We start from the raw sequence: 21,726 nt of genomic DNA on the forward strand, positions 1-21,726 counted from the left end.
CAAAATGAGCAATTTGGTTTGGTTTCCCCTTTGAAATTTGAAAACCCATCAGCCAGCTGCAAAAACCACTCCTGTCCCTAATCCTAGGCTCCTAAGAGAAACATGAAACTATGCAACCCATAACTTAACTCGCTCCTTGGGAATCCCAAGCTACAACATCTTGTTTGACGGCATCCCAGCAGTGCCGCCTCCCCTCCCTCCCACCCCCGGGGGCTCTGCAGCCCCTCCGAGGCAGCGCAGCGGCATCGGCTGCCCCGTGCCGGGGACAACGTGGTGCTCAGGAGGTGAAGTAGGAGTTCTGCATGGAGTAGAGGTGGTCGATGGGGTTCCCCACTCGCGCCTGGAGCGGCCCCGCGTCCGCCGTGGCCAGGAAGCAGTCGCCAAGGTTGCTCAGTGAGGTATCATCGCTATCCAGGTCGTGGAAGAGGGGCTCGGCACCTTGGGAAGCAGGGAAGGAGTAGAAGGGCTTCAGAGCCTGCTTTCTTCTCCAGCACCTTGACAGTGCCCAGTACCCCCAGCTTTTGCAGAGTAAGGATTTTGGGGGGGTGGGGACTGCTAGCTTCCCAGAAATCGCTGCACCCCTCCCACATGCATCTCCCAAGTACCAAGTGATAGGACAACAAGAAATGGCCTCAAGTTGCGCCAGGGGAGGTTTAGATTGGATATTAGGAACGATTTCTTCCTGGAAAGGATTGTCAGACATTGGAACAGGCTGCCCAGGGCAGTGGTGGAGTCACCATCCCTGGAGGGGTTGAACAGACATGGAGATGAGGTTCTCAGGGACATGGTTTAGTGCCAGGGCTGGGTTATGGTTGGACTCGATGATCTTTAGGGTCTCTTCCAAACAAAGTGATTCTATGATTCTACACCCCTGCCACACAGCGCCCCCCACCACAGCCCAGCATCTCTTCGAAGGAGAGAAGGTAAGAGGCAAACCCCGCAGCCTTACCGTAGGGGTGCATGTGGTCTCCGGGCATCTGCGGGGGGGTCAGCCCTTGTCGAAAGGGGTCGGAGCCATAGACGCTTTGCTCCATGCCCAGCAGCTGCTGGGGCGGGGGCAGAGGGGTGTAGGGGTTCAGCATCCCCTCCAGCCCCGCGCTGCCGCTACCATTCGTCTGGCCTGGAAGATAAGAGCAAGCCATCAGGCTGCTGCTTTTTGGGGTGCCCGGCTCCCTTGGTAAGCTCAGGAAATGGGGAGACCCTGAGCATGGGGAGGGCTGGGTGCAAGGGGGGTACCTGAGCTCAGGCGCTGCGTGTTTTGCTGATCCTGCTGCTGCTGCTGTTGCCTCCTGGCGAGCTTCTTCATCTGGCCGAGAAGAAGAGGAAAAAAACGGAGTGAAATCATCCCCCGGCTGGAGAGTGGGGAGCCCCAGCACTGGCTGCTGACGGGGGGCCACCCCTCATACCCACCTTCGCTCGTTGGTTCTGGAACCAGACCTGCACCACGCGGACACTCAGCCCCGTTTCAGCTGCCAGCGTCTCTCGTACCTTGGAGAGAGGAATGACGGCGGCATCTCAGCACCCTTGGCTTTTTGGGGGAACTTTAGGAAGGGACAGAGCAGCCAGGGCAAGTCCTTGCCCAGCATCTAGGACACCCCCGGGGGCTGGAGGTGGCTGGGCATGGGCCCTTCTCCCCATACCTTCCTGCAGGGCTTGGAGGAGACCTCAAACGATGCCTTGAATGCCCTCCGCTGCTGCGTGGTCAGGATGGTCCGCGGTCTCTTGGGCCGCTTGTGATCCTTCCCGTCCTCTGCGCCCTTCCCCGAGGCTTGGCCCAGTTTGCAGATGCTATCCTCGTCATCACTTTTTCCTAATGGGGGGAAAAAAGAAAGCAGGTATTTTACAGACAACGGGCCATGCGCATCACATTCCAGCATGTCCAAAATAATATGGGGGACTTAAAACAAGCTGCTCTCCCCAGCCTGGGGCCGTGGGGCCTTCGGGCAGGAGCTGCTCCGGGAAAGCCAGCGGTGCTGCCCTGCCTCTTCCCAGCACTCCCCATTTACCGCATCACCACCCTGTCGATGACCTCGCTTGCGTGGGAGGGCTGTAATGCAGGTTTGACAGCACGGGTCCTTCCCTCTCACGAGCCATAAATCACTTACAGCCTTTTTTCCAGAAAGCTCCTCCACCACCCATTTGGGAATTGATAATGGAGCTGAGGTGCTGGTTTGATGCAGACAGAGGTTGCAAGGGTGTCCTTGGCTCAAGTCCCACCCTGGGGCTGCAGCCTCTCTCAGAGATGGGGATGCACCAGGAGGTTGTGAACTTGGTCCAGAGTAATTCATGGCTGAAGCAGGTCAGGTCATACCCCATGGCAGGAGCTAATCATGGACCACACAAAGCAGAAAAGTACAAATCCAACAGCATCCCAGTTAAGAGATGGAGAAAGACAGGAGCAGATCTCTGGGGCAATGGGAGGCAATGTTTCCTGTGGAGGAGCAAGGATGCTCTCGGGTACCAGTTACCTCTTCCCTCCATGCTGCTGGGCCCTCTCCTGGGCTCAGCAGCTGATATAGAGACCTTCCCTGTGGTGAGGGCTGGAACACAGAGAGATGTCCCCACTAGTGGTCCCCAAAACTGCCCGGAGCTGGGTGCTGGTGCCCAGGAGCCAGTGCCTTGCTGCTGCTGCTCACCCGCAGCACATCCATGGCATGCCAATGGCAGCAATGGCAAGAGGACAGACAAACTGCTGTTTTCTTGCATGTCCCAATGTGAGAGATGTAGTAATGTAGCAGGTGAGAGAGCTGCAGTGCTGGGGGCCCCCCGAGTGTGAGGTCTCTGATGGCTGATGGGGCTGAGCAGCGGCCGCCGCTGCCTCCTTCTCAGCGCCGAGCTGCCTGCTTTCCTGAAATCTCAAGGAGTTCAATTCTGATGGAAGGGTAGAGATTTTTTACAAATACTGGGGGGAGGAATGTCAACCGATGGAGACATTTTGGTGCCTGAACCCCTTCACACCTTAAAAAGAAGTGAGCGCCCAAATCCCCCCGAACTCCGGGAGGGGCAGAGCCTGGCAGGAGGGAGCCACAGGCTCATGGACTCTATCAAGTGATACTCAAAACCCACACCAAGGAGGAAAACCCACTCCCAGCAGTGACCCCCGAACCCTCCCCCACAACACCTGCTCCCCAAATCCCTCCCAGTGTCAAAGGGAAAGAAGGAAAAGTGAAGCTGGATTTGGCGGGGTATTACTTTTAATTAACTCTCCCTTTCAAGCCTTTTCCCACTGAGGAAGCGGGGGGAGGAAAGAAATTAATGAGTGTCTGGGGCTGCCCCTGACGTCACCTGGGAAGGGGCCGGGACGATGGATATTGTGCAGCGTGCCCTCGGCCCGACCCGCCGAGCCTGCATCCCGCCGCCGGGGCCAGGACATTCCTCGCTCCAGGAGGATTTAGGGAGAGGAGAAACGTTAGGACGCTTTTAATTGGAAAGTGGGGTCCTCTTTCAGAGGGGCTTGTTTACTTAGGCTAGGCAGGGGAGGCTCGGGGGAGGCAGTAATTGAAGCAAGGGTTTGGGAGATTACAGACAACATATGGCTGGCTTTTTATCTGCGCTTTCTCATAAAGTGGCCTTTGGTGTGCGGCGGCCGGGGGGGAGGGCGGGCAGGGGGCTTCAAAGCAGCGAGTGGGGGGACAAGGGAGAGGCTGGACATGCACATCACACATTGCTGGTGAAGGGCATCTGGGACCAGTGCTGGAGCGGGGATACCCCCCGGCATTCCTCGGTGTGGCAGGGGTTCCGCAGGGGGGGCTGTGGCAGGAGTGGGCAAAGCTGCACCACACTGAGCATCTGCATGGGATGTGCACCTGAGCTTGTCCCTGCTGTGCTGCCACCCCCAGAGCCACATGCCATCCTGAGATAAACTGTTGCTGGCCACCAAAACCAGGCAGAAACAGCAGCGGGACTAAGCTATGGGGCCTACAAGGGGATGGGAAGGACTAGGACCCTCCAACCAGGGTGTGTTGGGGGCTTCCAGTTGGGTTGCCAACCAGCCCAGCGCTTGTCGTGGTCTTTTGACTCCCACACTGGCCCTTCGCATCCCTCGGGTCTCAGCTGGAGTTTCCACCAAAATAAATCTTTCCCCTGGAGGTTTTTGCTCATTGAAGCTCTTGCTTTGGCCGGAGCCCCTGGCAGCGGGGCTGGACTATGGGCCAATGAGTCGCTGGGGAAGAAAAGCTCCCCAACCTTTCCCAAACTGCCCTTTTCCCCCACTAGGAATAAACCCAAAACGTGGCCGATTCACTTATTTTCCTGCATGATGTCTCCTCATTGGTTCCTATTTTAACTAAAAAAGTTTGCACATCCCATAAGGAAAAAGAAATAATAATTCTTAAATCAATTAAGGATTTTCCCAGGGCTAAGGCAAGAGCCAGCAATGCCAGATCCCACTGCTTTCTTCCTCTCCTGCTCCTCCAGCGCCGGACCATCACTTGCTGGCTCCCTTCAGCCACCTCCTCCCATGGCCTCACTATTTTTTTAATATCATCACCATTTTTGGGGGGGAACATCTGTTATTTCGAGTGAGCAGGGCTGCAGAAGACAGAGCTCAGACAGAGCCAGCTGCAGGCAGTGCTGCAAAGCAGCCAGGCTCTTGCTGCAGAGCAGTACAATATTGAAGAGAAACATGGGGTTTGGGCAATTTTTGCTCCATCCCCACCAAAACCATCCCTGGTCTCCTACACATCTTCCTCTAGCCGCAGCATTCCCTGATGCTGCATGGCTTTGCCATGTCTGTGACCTGCCCCACTTCACATCTTAACAGCTCCCTCTTAAATAGGCTCATAATGCTCCTTTTCTTTTTTTTTTTTTTTTCCTTAATTCAGAGCTTTGTTGTAGCAGGGAAAAGACAGGCTCTCCCCAGCTTGCCAGCAGCCCTTTCCAGAGCATGGCATTTTAAATCCTTCCCTACGCAAAGCAGATTTTCCCCTGACGACGGTTTTTAAGAGGAGCCAAGCGACCCAGGCGCACGGTGTGGGGCCGCACAGCCTTGCAAGGAGTGGGGCTCTGCAGGGACGGCGATAACATGAGGATTTCTACTAGCAGATCACTTCCACCCCTCCAAACCCTGCTTCTGGGTTTTCTTGCTAAACTTCTCTTCCTGGGAAACATTCAGATTTGATTTGTATCGACTGTCGACATATGTTAATGCTGAGCTTTGAAGGTCCCTTCCAACCCAAACTATTCTATGATCCCTCCATTCCCCAGAGCAAGGAGGTGGGAGATGTCACGTTTGGCCAGCACGGCTCTGCCCCTGTGCCCAGGGAGGCTGCACACCCCTTGGGATGGGGTCCTGGTGCCCTCCACCAGCCAGGGGCACAAACCCGTACAGAAACAAGCTTAATGAGATGGGATGGGCCCCAGAGCATCCTCCAGCCCTTGCAGCCCCCCTACTGCCAAGGTCCCCAGTGAGGTGGGAGAGACTCTGGCTGGAGGATGCAACGGTATTTATAGGGCTTTTCCCTGGTCCCACGGTCCCATGGGGCAGAGGTTTAAGGCAGCAAACCCAAACTTTGCGTCTAGATCCCACTGCGCTTGCAGGGGCCCCGGAGTGGGACCAGCCAGGGAGACGCCGGGCGCAGGCGGCCCCTTACCAGAATCCGACAGAGCCGGGCTCACCAAGCTCAGCAGCTCCCGCTCCTTCTCGTAGTCGCCCTTACAGAGGAGCTGCCCTTCCTTCAGCACAAACTCGTCGCCCTTCTGCAGGCGCCGCTCACAGACGCAGCAGCAGAAGCAGCGCAGGTGGTAGACGCTCTTCTGGGCGCGCATCACCAGCTCGCTGGGCGCGATGGCCTCCAGGCACCCGGCACACTTCACCGCGAAGAGCCTGGCGGAGCAAGAGGAGATCATAGAATCACAGAATCATTTGGGTTGGAAGAGACCCTCAGGATCATCGAGTCCAACTGCTAACCCAACAGTGGCACTAAACCATGCTCCTAAGAACCTCATCTATGTGTCTGTTAAAGCCCTTCAGGGATGGTGAGTCCAACACTGCCCTGGGCAGCCTGTTCCAATGCCTGACAACTCTTTCCCTGAAGAAATTTTTCCACCTGCTTCCAGCTTGCACCGAGATGTCAGGAGACGCTGGAGATGGCAACAGGGCCTGGGAGCTCACCCCTGCCTTCAACAAGCACCTGTAGAAAGGACCCGCGCTGCTGGTCATCCACAAACCACCCCATCCCTCTGGCCTGGGCCAGCAGGGCACTATAACAGCCCGATTCCTCATCGCCAAACACATCGGGAATGCCTAATGTATCATAAAAATGACCACGGCAGCAAGCTTTGGGTTAAGGCCAGTGACAAACTGAAGACCTGATGTGTCAAAAGGAAAAGAAAAAGCTCAGCTTGTTCCTCGACAGTGATGTGACAGAGTTTGAGGCAGCCTTAATTGTACAGTTCCCAGATTTCAACAGACTAGCTTTATACTTAAAAGCCAGTAATTATAATAATGACAGCAATAACACTTAGGTTGAACCAGAGCTTTTTCTTCTCTGACTTTAAGTGTCCTTACCGAGAAGCTCAGCAGCATAATAGATGATTTACAATTGGGGAAACTGAGGTGAGCAGACGGGAGGTGGCAGCATCACTGTTGGCTTGAGAGGACTTGGAAGCACCTGGAGTTAAACCCTGGGCTGGATGTTTTACATGAATGGGATGTTTCCCCCAATACAGATGTTTAAAGGTACCAAACCAGAACCTCCTCGCCACCCCCAGATATCTGTGGTTTTGGCTTGGGCCTCATAAAGAAAAAAAATCACTCTTTACCCAGCCTCGTCCTAAATATCTGTGGGAACTGGACATTATTATTCCCCTGTCTCGATTAGTTTGTCCCAGAAAGAGAAGTCAGAAGTCAGCACACATCCTGCAGAGGTTATCTCCGAGCATCGCCCGTGTCCCAGCCCGGGGATGCCCCAGGGACCTGCACGGGGAGCGCTAAATCTATCCCTCCCCCTGCCCCGGATGGCTCCCACCTCCGTGGTCCCTGTCCCATGGGTCATCCCCGGGGGGGACCTGTGGGGTCAGGGGCTGCAGGGCTTGGGAGGGGAACAGAAGCCCTGCAGCCACCAGCCGGCTTTCAATCCTTCTTTTCTTTTTTTCTTGGCTACCACACAGGAAATGAAAAGTGCTGAGTCAGCCCCATTCCAACCAAGGAGAGGAACAGATGTATGCAAAACCCTGGTAGCAAAACCGTCAGAAGACAGGAAAAAAACTTTGATAGTCTGTAAAACAAGGAGACAGGGGGCAGAGCAAGGCACACTCGCGTCTTTGTGCCCAAGAGGTAGCTCCCAAGGCACCCATAACACCCGAGATGCTGCTGAACAAAAGCCCCAGCAGCAAAGGGATGTGCGTCTTGCTGCAGCCAACATGCAGCCTCTGGTCCGGTGAAATCCCAGCCCGGCCTCATTTCACCTTTGCATTTCACTGCTTTAGTCGCGTGATACACAAGATGGTCAGCTGTGCAAACCGCTGGTGGGGGACAGGCAGGCTCTGCATGGGTAAGACCACCTGGGAACAACCCCACATACGATAACTCCCACTTGGATAACCCCTGCATGGATAAACCAGCAGAAACACCCCTGGTCAGCCCGAGATGGGGCTGAAGGAAAATCTTCCAGCACCCAATCTAGCAATTAATTTAACATTTTTTGCCTGAGCAAGACACACCAGCCTGGATCCAGAGATGTTTTTCTCCACCTCTGGGATCTTCAGTTCTGTGCCCAGCTCCCTCTTGCCGCAAGCAGCAGGCTGCAGAGCAAATACCATCTTTTCACCCCTATCTACCTCCTTGTGCCTCCGTGCAGCTACAACGGGGGCTTCGAGACCTCATTTCTCTACAGGAGGCTGCACAGAAGAGGATGAGGATGGTTTCAACAGGTTTTAAAACACAAACGAATTACCAACCTCTAAATTGCAACTGGAGCGCCTTCATTTCTGCCATCCTAGGGACACTGTAGGCTTTGGTTCTTAGTAGATTTTTTTTCCCCTCCATAGCTTGAGGTTCAGAAGCTAAATCATGCCTGGCTGGTAGTCTTTGTGTTTGTTTGCCAGTCACAGGGAGCTCAGTAAAAGCCTCAGCAAAGCAGTGACAGTGAATATTTGCAAATAAAAACAGACCCACTCGATTTAGGAATAACCGGAACAAAAATATGGTAACGCAAACAATTTTTATCACAACACGCAACCTTTTGTCTCTGATCTTAAGAATGTTCCTGTATTGATTAATCTGAATGAAAATATTTTTTTTAGATTCAGGTTCTTTTTGAAATGTCAATCTGCAGTTTGGAAACAGAAAGGTGGTGGCGATGGGTTTCAAGAAAATCTTGAAACAAAATATTTTGCCATTTCCAAAAGTATAACATTTCTGCTGGAAGACCCTCAAGCGCGCTAGCCGACATTACGGACATCCATCCTTCCCCTGGGACACAATCTGACTTCGCTGTACAATCCCTCTTCCTCGAGAAAACCATCCCAGAGCTCTGCTTTGGGGTTTCCCATCCACGCAGCATCACCGAAACCTTGAAATTTTGACACGTGGCCGCAGCCACCTCTGGGTTGGCGCATCCCATCCCCGGGGCACCGACGGAGAGGGGGGCAGCGCGGGCAGCCCCGGTTCCCATCGGAGCTGCCACCTCCTCTTTCTCCCTTCGTTTTGAGGTGACAGGCTGAAAGGGGCCGTGATTGACAGGCGCTTCCCGGCTGCTGTCTGTCTGCGTGTGCCGCATACAAACGCGGCCCTTCGCAGCCTCCCCGGGGAGGGTCAGGGGCGCCGATATTAAATACTGACGGACAAATCTCAAACGCTGCGCGGAGGCTCGGTTCGGGCGCTGGGATGCTTTCCTCCCTGCCCGCGCCAGCCTGGCCCAGGGGCGTGATGAGAGGGGCAGGGGCAGCATCCAAAAAACCTCACGGGCTCCTGGCTAAGGGTGGGCACTGGTGGCACTGGTCCCTACAAAGCATTGCAAGCAGCTGCCCTGCTCCCTGCCAGGGCTGCCCACGGCGGATGCATCCACACGGATCATAGAATCATTGTGGCTGGAAAAGACCTTTAAGAACACCGAGTCCAGCTGTTAGCCTAACGCTGTCAAGTCCACCTCTAAACCATGCCCCTAACACCTTGGTGCAGAGACCTGACCAGTTCATCTCCTACTCTCACCGTGGCCCAGGAGGAGCCTGAGGAGCCCCAAACTGACCCGCCGGAGGTGCAGGGAGCTCCAGCCCAGCCCCGCTCACAGCCGTCCCCAACCAACATCCCTCGGGAGAGCAAAGCCGTGACCCCCCCAGCACTGTGACCTTGGCATGGGGACAAACCGATGGCCACTCACAGTGCGAGGGGCGCGGGAGGAGGCTGGGGCTGGCGGTGAGCCGCAGCGCTCCGCGGGGAGCAAGGACATCGGATTGAGTTGTCTTGGCACCAGGTCATCTTCTCACTCACTGTCACCCGTCAGAAGGGGGGACGGCAGCACCAGCTCCTCCATGGGCTGGCCATGGAAACATGCCCAGTGCTGTCAACCCTGCACCCAGGGCTTGGGAACAATCCGCTGTCCTGCTGCTGCTGGGCTCATCTCACCCTGTTCCCCGCTCCAGCCCCCTCCGGCTGTATTGGGGATGGGGAGAGCAACTCAGAGCGCAAGCCAATACCAGCGATCCCGGGGACCTCCGAGCCGCTCCGGGTCTCCAGGCTCCCAGGCTGATGGAGGAAAGCACCCACTGCCACCCTCGCCATCCCTCCCTGCGCACCCCAAGCCCTCGGTGGGACAGAGGAGGGATGTTTTCCCCGGGGCTGCTCTCCTGACCCTTCCCCGGCTCCCGGCTCCCTCCCCCCCGAGGCGGACAAGTGTTCGCTTTACTGCCTGGCAACGGGGCCGGGGCTAAGCTTGCTAAAATATGAGTGTTTTTTGGCTGGAGTACCAGAAGGCTGCAGTCCTACAGAGAGAAAAAAATTGAGCACTCCATGCCATGGCTCCAGAAAGGGGGAGAATTAGGTTTCACACCGAGCAGGCTGGACCATGGCATTCTTTAGTTAATGCTTAACAAACGCCCAAACAAAAGCAGCCAACTTCACTGCATGTTTGTAAAATGTATTCTCAGCAGATTCAGGTTTATTGGAGAATTCGCTCACTTTGCAGCAAGTGGTGTTTTCCTTTTTTTTTTTTTTTTTAATTTCCCTTCTCCTCCCTCCCCCCCAGCTCAAGCCCTTCTAATTCCTGTTGCCTGAATGCATCTTCTGACGCTTCGAGGGGACATGGCAACCGGGCTGAAATGGGCTTATTTCATCCTGGGGGGCTGACGCGAGCTCGCCTCCCCGGCCTCAGGGCGCGAGCTCTCCTCGGGGTTCAGCTAAGCCACTGCTGGCAACCAGGGATGCGGAATCTGAAAAGCAGCCCCTCCGACTGCTGAAAATCCACCCCTGAGCAGCTGGCTGTGCTCTCCAACAGGCCAGGGAAGGCGAGGAAGGGAGGCGAAGCCTGAGAGTACTGCTTTTCACCTTTCTTCCCCCAACCTGGCTCTTTCAGAGTCTGAACCCGGCGGTCCCACCCCACCCACCATCCCAATCTGCTGTGCACCCCAGCCCTGCATGGCTCCCCGCCTCCGAGGTCCCATCACAGCGGTGGAGGCCAACAAGCACAGCTTGCTTGCAAAGGCAGAGCCACCACTGGGCATGGCCAGGGCACGGAGGAGGGGAACAGCTCCATCCAGGGACCCCAGAGGCTTTGGGGGGGTTAAACTGGGGAGTCCATGCATAGGCATCCTGCAGGAACACCCCTAAATGAGCTCCTGCCCCGATCCTCCCTGGCACCTAAGCAGGTCCCATGTCCCCTCCTGGCACCAGGTGCCACGGCAGAGGACACCAGTGACAAGGGACAAGCTGGGGAGGTGGTGGCAAAGAGGAAAGGGGGGCAGCAGAGGAGCAGGGGGTTGGCACTGGGCTGTTCAACTTCCTTCTGCTACATGTGAACCAGCCGAGCTTTCCCAGAAAAGGGCACCTTGGTCCCTGTCTCCTGGATGAGGTCCCAAAGCGGTCACTTAACACACCCCCAGACCCTCTGGAGACCAGCCAGGACATGCAGGGGCACTGCTAGAATAAAAGGGTTAAACAAACAGAGAAGCAAAGCCTTCCCAGCAAACAGCCACTGCCAAATTCACCAGCAACCCGCAAGCCGTCTCGACGCCAAAATCAAAGGTCAAGCAAGTGCACAGCTTCTGAGGCTGCTTTAAGTTGCTCCATTTCTGACCAAGGACATACGAATAAAACTTTCGCCAACAAGGTGCTGTAGGAGCTGATGGCTCTGGGTCCCCTCCAGGCCCTCGGAGAGTCTGATAAAAACCCTCAACTAACTTCAAGAGCAGCCCAAAAGCAACTTCCTGGGCGAGGTGAGAAGAATAAGACCAAAATGCTGATTTTTGTCCCCACTTCCCTAAAGGCCGCTCCTTTTTGTGCCCCCTCCCTCCACTCCATAACAGCACGTAGCATCCGGCAGGGAGCTGGCCCCATCACAGCACCCATCGAGAACCTGGTTTTGGAGGTGGGAGGGACACAGGTAAGAGGGGGAGAGGCACAAACATCACGGTGTCCAAGTCCAAAAGCCATCCCAATGGATGAGACCCAAGGATCGATCCCATCCAGCCACAGCACGGCAGTTCTGCATCCCAGCTGGTGCATCTCCCACCAAGCCAAATTTCAAGCAGCAACCTCCTTCCCCCCACAGTGCCCTCAAGAAAACAAGGATAATTGAAAAACCACAATATCACTAGTCAAATTTAATATTGAGAGTGAGTGAGCGGGAGCCAGAGGTCAGAATTAATTACACCCCACCATATTTCAGCACGCTGCCGCGGCTCCGTGTCCTTTCCTTGGGGAGCAGCGCTTCCACGGAGAGGTTGACAGACATTATTAGAAAGGACTGATCTAAACGTACCCCCAGGAGCTTTTCAGCTTGTCTCTTCAGAGCCTTTGTTTGTACTGAGATTAATGGGGAGGCAAATGAGGGAAAAGCAAAGTCACCAGGAGCAAGAGGATGTGCCATCGCCGCCACCACCCCGATTTGGTCAGCTTTTTAAGTGGGACAGGAATAGCTAGAAGAGAAGGAAATACTGTTCGTGTCATTCATTTTGTGGATAAAATGTAATGATCTTGAAACTCTTTTCTTTTTTTTTTCTTTCCAAGAAAGATAAATCCTGGCTAAAAAAATCCTGCGGGCTGGGTTTCCAGCCCCCTTGGGGATTTTACACACTCGCTGGTTTTTCTACATGCTGTACCACTGTGGGACAAGGAGATATTTTCATTCTGTTCCAGCTTAAGGCACCTTCTCTTGCAAGTTGTTATATTTGCTTCTGAATTTTTTGCAACCCTCCTGTGATGGAAAGTGGATACAGAAACAAAACAAAAATTAAAAACTTTCTATTTCCCATTCAGAATTTCAAAATGAGTGTTACCAAAAAAAAAAACCAAACCACCAAACATTCAGATCAAGCAGAGGATTGTCCTTCTTTGGGGACAGCCAGCCAGCGCTTGACTGGTCCCAGCCCTGAAGAACCCGATCCAGGTCCAAGCAGAAGAAGGGCTGGGGACCTCCACTCCCTTGCAGCCCCGACTCACCCATGATGCCATAAATCCACGTCCACCTTGTACCAACAGTACCTTGTACCCTGCCCCCGGCTTTTGGGGGACTGTCCCAGAGCATCCCCATTGAGGACAGCACGGGTGGATGTACATCAGGTCCAGCCGTGCTCCAGCGCTGGGGCACCCGGCTGCTCTCAAGTCTCCTAGGCTACAATCACAGCTTGTCTTTTCCCTTATTGAACAGAAAACCCCTGTTCCCCCAAGGGCTTTCCAAGCATCCAGGGATGGGGCATTTAAAATTCACGGGGCCTTCGTGCCAACGTGGCAGAGTCTCATTAGGAGGCGACCAATATCCTGCCAAGCTGCCCGGCGCTCCGGCGGCTATAAAATTCGCTCGGCTGTATAAAAACTAAACAGAGTAAACTAAGTTGGACATAGAGACCAGCTGCTCCAAACCGGCTCAGCAAACAGAGATGCGCGGGAGCACGCTGGACGCTGCCGGTGGGGAGATACCAGTCTCCCGGCTGGGTTGTTTCTTGTCTTATCTTTTATTTCCATGTGCCCCAGCTCACCCTCACGTAGGAGTTTTGCTTCAATATCATCTGTGTGTGTTGCCAAGTTGTTGGGATGGTTTGTTTGGGGTTTTTTTTCTTCCTTTTTTTTTCTTTTCTTTTCTTTTTTTCAACAGCATTTCCACAATGGGAAGCAGCTGTTGTGGTTAACTGGCTGCTCCAGAGCAAAAGCGGAGCTGCACATTGAGATATCTCAAAAGAGGCATCCTTCATTCATAGCTCCGTGCACTAGAGAGCACTATAACATGTGTTTCCATGAAGTTTTGTTAACTACTCAGCTAAACAAGCGCGCTGGAAATGCCAGAGGAATATGCTCTGGAATGAATGGAAATATTCATCTAAAAAGACATTAAATTCAAGCCATCTTTTTTTTCCCCCCCACCTCTGCTGATCTCATGTTGCAGCTCTCTTCTAGCACGTGCTCTCAGGCTGAGGTTTTGGGAGAAATAAATGCTGGGGACACATTTTGTAACCTCAGCGGTGCCCAAGGCAGGGCAGCAATAAGAGATGACGGCGCGTGGGGGATTCCTTGCGCCATCGGTGGCCTGGGGATGTGGCGGCAGGGGCAGTCCAGCCACGGGCAGCCAGGACGGGCAGCTCGCCAACCGGGATCACGGCAAGAAACCCGCTCCCAAATGGCATCTCACGTGTGGAGATGCCCGTGCTGAGCTGCTCTGCCTTTTGTGGGTCTGAGCATCAGCTCCCCAGAGGTGCTGAGCACCCTAGAGGAGCTCAGTCTCATAACAGCCAGCAGTAAAAACTCAGGAAAATGCAATTATCGAGTGTTTAAAATTCACTTCCTTCTTTAAAGCCTTTTCCTCTTCAATCCGAGGAAGTTTGGGAGGAAGTCCAAATTTTTAGCCAACGGTCTCTTGAAAATTCAGTATTACACCAATGCGAATCCAAACCTCTTTTTGACTTCTGTGTAGCAACTGCATTTCAAGGTGGTTTCGGTAGCCATGAACACTCCCCAGAAGGCTCTAATTGACACCAGCAAATGAGAAGCAGTCTAAGATCCTGATGTAAATTAGAGGGTCAGTATCTGTTACGGGGGAGGAGGATGCTCAGAAGGCTCCAGACTGGCCTAAAGGTGCTCAGCACCAGAGCTGGTTGAGAATTTTCCCAGAAAATAATTTCCCTTCCTTCTACTTGCTCTATTTTACATACACACACACACACGTACGTACATTTTATGTTTCTTTTCTGAAAAAATCTTTTTTTCCACGGAGTTTTTTCAATTCAGACATGAGCCTAAGGAGACCCTCTTTGATTCAAGTCACTTGGGTACCAAAGGGCTGTGCCCAGGGGTGCTGAGCAATATGGAAAAGAGGGATCCTGGCACTCTGCTCCCACTTGGCAAAAGCACCGGCTGGACCCCATCTCACCATTCCCTACCCAAAAATATTTTTCTGAAGCTTTGTGATCTGAAAAAAATCCCTTTGTGTCTTGTTTTGTTTTGTTTTGATTTCCTTAACCATGTTGATTTCCTTGCCAAGGTGCACTGGAATTTCCTTCCGGACGCGAGCCATCGATGCTCTGCCCCACACAGCCCACAGCACTCCTGGTGTGCTGCTGTCGCTGGGGCACCAGAGGAGGCTGTGCGGGGATGCGGGAGCAAAGAGCAAAGACCCACACCAGGGAGGACAAGGATGCAGGGACAGCCCTCTCCCCTGCGCCACCGCCGGGCTCACACCGTGGTCACCATTGTAGGGATGCGGGGCTGGTGCCCAGCTTGCCAGGATACCTGAGACAGGTCCCAGCGCTGCCAAGGTACCAGGATGAGCTTTTGACGGATGAGATGGTAAAAGCAAACACGCTTTCTCCAGGAAACAGGTTCCTGCTGCTCGTCTGCTCGGAGTTATCGCAGCGCTGGGGGTAGCAGCCCTTCCCCGCAGCCTCCGGGGGCTGTGAGGCAGGATATTACTTTGTTGCTTATTCATTTTATTGCTTCTCCTTTCTAAATATTTGCTTGGCAGGGAAAGGATTCCCTTTACACAGTATCTGTTTTTACAGGTCAATTGAATTTCTGGTGCTCTCAATCCCTCTTTCCCTCCAATTACATTTGCAAAACAAATATTGATTGTACCAATTAGCTGCGAACCCCTTGCAGAAGACGGCTCAACGCCTTGAGCCAGGAGAAGGATCTCCTGGCCCCAAAACACGTGTCAGTAGACAGAGCTGGCGGGCTGGGAGCCCACAGAGCAGCAATGTCAGGGCAAGGCTCTGCAACCCCCAGCACGACCCCCTGGAAGACAACAGCAAAAATGTTTCTAATTCTTCCAGCTAGAAGGTAACATCTTTGAAGGGTATGGGTTTAAAACTGGGGTGTCCCCTTGCACCTGAGACAAGTATAAAATACCACTGTAGCAATCGTTCACTCTGGAACCTAATGATTTCAACAAATGGAAACAACAAACACAACAAACAGCAATAACAAATGTGACCAGGTAGGAGGTAGATCCATTAACCCCCAAAGCCACCCATCCCCAGCAGAAGACTCGGTTTTTTTGCTGAAACACTAAATGCACCAGCTCGCTGGGCAGCCAGGAGGTGAGACATCCCCTTCCTGCTACGTGGGTGTTGGGGAGTCCCTTCTAGCCCTGCTCTCTTTTGCCTGGTGGGTGATAAGCAAGCAGCTTTGGGCGGCAGGGAATGGGCACGTTCCTCCTGCCTGCCCCAAGAACATTTGCTCTCCTGAAAAGCTGGCAGATGCCTTTTTTTAAGACTAGATCCTGATGATAAAGGAGTATGCACAAGCGTGCTTCGCCACAGAGCAAAGGACCACGATGACACCTTCTTGCAAAATCATATCCTTTAAATTGAAGAAAAAAAAAAAAAAAGGCACTTTTCCCCCAAACTGTCTTTAGGGTTTGTCTGTGCGGTGCTGGGATTCTCTGAACTGCCTCACCAAAAGCAACGGGCACTTCCAACCCAAGCACCACATCACGCTTTTTCGCACTGATTTCATTGCTCTGAGTTTTATTTGTGGTTTCCTTGGGAGGTTTTGTCAAAATCCTCACTGCCACAGGGAGAAAGAAAAAAATCAGTCAGCTTAAAAACTTGCCGTGTTTTCCTCCGATGCCATCTAAATAGCTTTTAAAAGAACAACTGAGATCACTGAATCACATGGCGGCGCAAGTCGCAGTGGGGATCCCTCACCCTGCACAAGGACAGCCGCACCAGCCTCTGGGGGCTCTTATCTGTCCCCAACAGCCATGAGGGTGGGGACAGCGATGGGGGGGACAGCGATGCCAGCTCCGGTGTCACCCCCGCTGTGACACAGACCTGCAGCTCACAACCGGCTGGGTCGCCACTGGCGAAGCGTTCAGAGCACACTGTTAAATGTGTCCTGCCCGTGTCAAAAGTCACAGCCCAAGGTAAAGGCACAAGGGGGGTCATGGGGAGCTGCTGGATTAGCCACCAAGGTGGGAGTCCCCGTCGCAGCCTGCCAGGAGCAGGATGTGGACTTCCCTGCTGCAACGGGGCCAGAGAGATGCTGGGCTGGTCCTCCCGGAGAGGACGCCCAGTCTGCCGGGGACAGCCAGCCCGGGGAAGGCCTCGTTATCCAGCTCTCAGCCTCAAAATGATGCTGCAAATCCTGGAAAGCGGAGATGGTCCACAGTACCCTCACTATCACCTGCAGCCTGAGGAAGGTGGACTGCCCAGCACAGCACAGGAGTGGCCCAGCATCTGGGAGAAATGCTTTTTCCCCCAAAATGTGGGATTTTTTTTTTTTTTTTTTCTCTGAATCACAGCTGGGGGAATTCAGATTCCCCCAGCAGCCCTGGGGTAAAATGAGACAAGAAAGCAGAGCGGTCGCCCTCCCATAGCCAGACCCAGGGCACAGGGTCTGGTACCCACGGGGGTTTCAGGTCCTCCCTGCAAGCCGAGCTAAAGCCAGGACAGAGATGACGCTATATAAGGTGTTGACATATAAGCTGCCGATATATAAGCCGGTCCCATCGATGACAGCATGTACACATCCCGCGTCCCGGGGTAGAGGGCGGGAAACAGATGCCTGGTCAGAGAAAGGAGGGACCGGCCATGAGCCACTCACACTCATCTGCAGCTTGGACAAGTACGAGGCCGTTTGGCTCCATGTCTTGGGCTCGGGCCCATCTCTCCAGTTTAAAGCAGTTGAACCGAGCCCAAAGTCCTCATTAAGTCAGTCTGCCTGAAGGTGGTTCCGCCGCCAGGACGTTTCATCCCAACGTGAAGCTGATGTTCGTCTTTGCGGATACAAGGGATTTGGGACGAGTGAGAGGAGGCAGCCCCATGGCCAGGGCAGTGCTGCCAGCTCCCAGCGTTTCACCCAAAATGGGTGACAGCAGGTGCTGGAGACCCCATACGCACAGCCTGGGATTGGGTGAGAATCCCACTTTTCACCATTTCCCTCTTACCTCCTCCTGTTTTAAAATGCTCACCCCGGACTGCATCAGGAACAGGAGCTCTCAGGCTGGCAAGTCCCACAAGCTCAGAAACGAGCAGGCAAAGTCAAAGTATTTATCCTCAATTCATGTCAAATGACACGATGGGAAAACCAAGGTCAGGAGCCTTGATTTATTTTGCCAGCCTGTCTCTTGGACGTGCAGGGCAGTGGCAGCCTGAATCCCCCTCCCTCGCATCAAGCAACACGTGCATCCATTCCCTCCCAGTGACACCCTTAAGAAGACGTCACCGTGCCACCTCCCAGCCTTGCTGAACCCTCTAAAGGTCAGCGCCAAAGGCATGTCCACCACATATGGTTATTAGTTCTCTGTGGGTCCATCCATTCCTTCACTACAGCTGGATGAACAATTCACAGCGCATAAATTTATCTCGCAGATCTCAGCCCACGTGCTGTTTGCTAACAGTCTGTAGAGAGGCTATATTTTATCCCTTTGGGTTTCTTGGCCAGCATTCAAGCTCCTGACCCTGATTTATTCGCAATCGGTCAAGAGCCACATTTCATCTCCATAGGCCACGTCTGCACAAAGCTATTTGAAGCACGTGGCCCGACACCCCGCGGCAGCGCCGGGGCACCTCGCCGTAAACCGGTCCCGGTTCTTCGTGGCATCTCCAAGAGGTATCCAGGGGGAGGCTGTGTTCAAAAATAGGCTCTGCGGGGGCAAACTTTGCCTGATGAGAGCATCATAGCCAGAACAAACCACACCTCTCCTGCGCACGAAGGCGATGAGAGCTCCAGATGCCGGCCGAGGCTGGCTCAGCGCCTGTCCTCGTCCCATCTCACCATCTCTTTGCCCACCTCTCTGCCTATTTATAGCCATAGAAGACCTTTGCACGACGCCCGAGCAGCCAGAGGGTTGAGTGTATAGGCGGGATGGCAAATGCCGCTCTGTAACTTTCCAAAGTCCTTTTCCCACTGCCGCCCAAGGCGGCTGCCACAGAGAGCCCAGCACGCACCCTGCCTTCGAGACGAGACCTTGGGACCAGCCAGAAAACGCCTCTCGGAGCTATACCCATCGCCAAGCTGGCCCTGGGGGTTTCATAAACCACCCTACGCTGCATCTCAGTGAGTCTTTACTAGGGGAGCAGTCACTCTCATGCAGACATGAGCATCCCTCTGTGAAGGTGTTCCCCCTGGAGACATCCCAGGCCAGGCTGGACGGGGCTCTGAGCAACCTGAACTGGTGCAGATGTCCTTGCCCGTGGCAGGGGGGGCACTGGATGAGCTTTGAAGGTCCCTCCCAACCCAAACTATTCTATGATTCTATTCTAAGACAAACCAGACAAAACAACCAAGATGACGGGAGAGGTATAGAGTAATCTGCAGAATTCAGAGAAAAAGAGTGACGTGAAGGATCAGGGTTAGTATCAGCCCTATCTGACATCTTCATTCGCAATTGCAATTAGGGACTAATTAGCATGTTAATAACATTAGCAGGAGATAATAAACTGGAGAGGATGGAACAGAGCAAAACAATCTGAAGCAGACCCTGGAGAGATTAAATAAAGAAAAAAAAAAAAAAGAAAAAAAAAGAAGAAAAAAAAGAAAAAAAAAAAAAGAAAAAAAAAAAAGGAAATTCAGCTTGGAAAAACACAGCTTCTGGGGGAAAACCACCCAGAGCAGATGCTGCAGCAGGACGAGGAAGGCAGGAGCAGGGATTGGAAAGCAGCCGGGTGCAGGAGCAGCATGTTGGGCAGGTGAAGGCAGCCAGGCCACCGGTTCCCCTGCAAACCAGGCTGTGGGTCTCATCTATCAGCAATGCAACACCCTGTATCAATCGGGACAAAGTGCTGGACGCCCCTGCCCTCCAGCCACGCTGAAGCCCCCCTGTGCCACCTCCACCACATGAGCCCCTGGACCGCTTGGTGAAAGCTGCACCATCACTGTCTTATGGGACACGGGACGAGGGGGGGATCCTGAGGGTGGGAGACCTTGGCGGTCATAGTCCTGATATCACTGCTAGTTTATACTTAGTAATAAAATGGATAGAACTGTTTTCTTGTAAAAAAATCCTACAATAACTCAAACAAACAGGGATCCTGCACCTCCTGGTGCAAACCAGGTGGCTGCAAAACCAGGTGGGGTGGGAGCACTCATGGGGGGAGGATGGTGGGGCAGCAGCTGCTCTGACACTGCTCTGGGAGACCCAGGGGAGGCAGATGAAATGGCACGGAACACCCCTTCAGCAGCAGTCAGCAATCCTAACCTCGCAACTGCAATGGCAAGAGGGACTTTGCCCATCCCCGTGATGTATGGGGTGAACAGGAGAGCTCGGAAGGGCTCGTCTGATCTCCAGAGCTCAGCTTCGCCAGCGGCTCTTTCTGCCAAACGAAAAACAGCAGCCTGCAGGATTGCAAGGAAAGAGCTGGGCTCATTAAAACACCTTTCATCCTGAGACATGACTGCTCCTTAGCCTCTCCGCTGGAGCCCCACACCCCCAAACCCTAGTGCTCCCCAGCTGGGCATCCTTGGGAGTCACTGTCTTCTCTCCCGATGCCTAAAAAATCAGGTGGACCAAGCAGGACCTGACTCACTGCCGCTTGTCCCCACAACCTGAGGACAAGAACAGTCACATCAGACACTTCATGGTGTCTGATCCAAACAGCTGGTGTCACCCTGATGTCTGAGTGCTCCAGCCCTTCCCTGGACCACCTGGATGGTTTAAAAGTGCGACCAATTTAAGGAAAACCCAGATTTTTAACCCGCCAGGACCAGTGCTACAGGGCGCAGGAGCTCCGGGGGCCCTGGGCTGTTCAGCTGCCCAGCATCGAGAAGGGGCAGGAGTTTCTATCGCCCAAAGCGGGATTAAAGCGGTTCCTGATGCTCGAGTATTTGGAGGCAGGCAGGGAGGAGGGGAGATGCTTCCTGTGATTTGTGAGCTGTTCTCCGGCTGTCCTTGCTGCCAGGTCTTGGGCAATTTGATGACTTTTTGTTGCAAACGGGAAGAACAGGAGACATATGTGAAGGAGGAAACTCGCATTCCTCTCGCCTAAGAAATCCCTTCTCACTTTCCCCCAAATCGCACATACACCCAAGCTCAGCCTCTCCGGGCTGGCTCGGACACCAGCTCCCCTCCCACACCCAGATGACCTACTCATCCAGAAATGGCCAAGACCCGTGGCTGGGGCGTTATCCTCTCCTCCTTTCCTTCCCTGCCCATGTCCTGCCTGCACAGGCAGCCAGGGCAGGCAGAAGAACTCTTCACCCTCCGGAGAGGTGAAGAACACCACATAAAAACAACCCTTCCCAGCAGCATTGGTGCGAATGGGACCTCAAGCCTCCAAAACTCAACCCAGCTGTGAGCACCGCCACATCTCCTCTTTCAGAGACGTCCCTGGTGGCCTGCAAACATAAATTTTATATTTATCTGTCCCTGTTTCACAGAGGAAATGTCCACATTGTGTCTCCCTGTCTCTGGGACTAGTGGTCCCCAAAGCCAAGCAGGGATGTGACCCACTGGGCAGGGCTGGTGGATGCGGTGATGGACACGCCGGGCCACCGTGCCTTGATTTCTACTGCATCTCCCTTCCCTCAGGTGCCTCCTCTGTCCCTGGAAGTCCTCTGCGTGTTGCAGAGGTGGGAAAGGACTCGCACAAAGCTGAAACACAGCAATAATGTCACCTCAGGCCACCAGGCCATGTATTCACAGGCAGAAAGCCAAAACCTGACTGAGAGCCTGAGTCTGCTGTGAAAGCCTGCGGGGAAGGTACGCATCAGAAGGAAAACCATCTGAGTACCAACAGAGTCCAAATCAAAGCAACAGAGAGACCCTGGTTAGGGAACCAACTGCTGAGAGATTGTCCCTGCTTACTTCCACAGCACGTTACCACTGAAGCCTAATGATGTGGGGGATTGGACTAGATGATCTTTCGAGGTCCCTTCCAATCCCTAACACTCTGTGATTCTGTGATGTCACCTGCCAACCTGCTGAGCACCTTCTGAGCTGATATCTCCCAGGGTGGTTAAGGCAAAGAGTGACCTGTGCATCACCAGCACAGGAAGATGCCTCCAAGCCACCTCCTGAGAGAGAGAAAGCAAGGGATTCATTTCATTGCAGTGGAAAACCGCCTCTCCATCTTTGTAGCCATCACAAGGTACTTCCTACCTCTGCCTACCTATCACCAGAAAGCATCTGTAAAGCTGAATAA

The 21,726-nt window shown here is 53.6% G+C and overlaps 1 protein-coding gene across 1 annotated transcript in view; it reads right to left on the minus strand.

The window, feature by feature from the left end:
* Positions 1-277: 277 nt before the first annotated feature.
* The window catches only part of LMX1A (LIM homeobox transcription factor 1 alpha), a 40,577-nt gene continuing 19,128 nt past the window's right edge, over positions 278-21,726 (minus strand). Inside the window, exons 4-9 of the mRNA XM_065648954.1 lie at positions 5,592-5,824; positions 1,641-1,810; positions 1,411-1,488; positions 1,237-1,306; positions 950-1,120; positions 278-438 (exon numbers count right to left, since the gene is read on the minus strand). Coding sequence (XP_065505026.1) covers positions 278-438; positions 950-1,120; positions 1,237-1,306; positions 1,411-1,488; positions 1,641-1,810; positions 5,592-5,824 — 883 coding nt within the window. The remainder of the gene's footprint in view (positions 439-949; positions 1,121-1,236; positions 1,307-1,410; positions 1,489-1,640; positions 1,811-5,591; positions 5,825-21,726) is intronic.

Source organism: Caloenas nicobarica, chromosome 20 (genome assembly GCF_036013445.1).
Source record: "Caloenas nicobarica isolate bCalNic1 chromosome 20, bCalNic1.hap1, whole genome shotgun sequence".
NCBI classification, from domain to species: domain Eukaryota; kingdom Metazoa; phylum Chordata; class Aves; order Columbiformes; family Columbidae; genus Caloenas; species Caloenas nicobarica.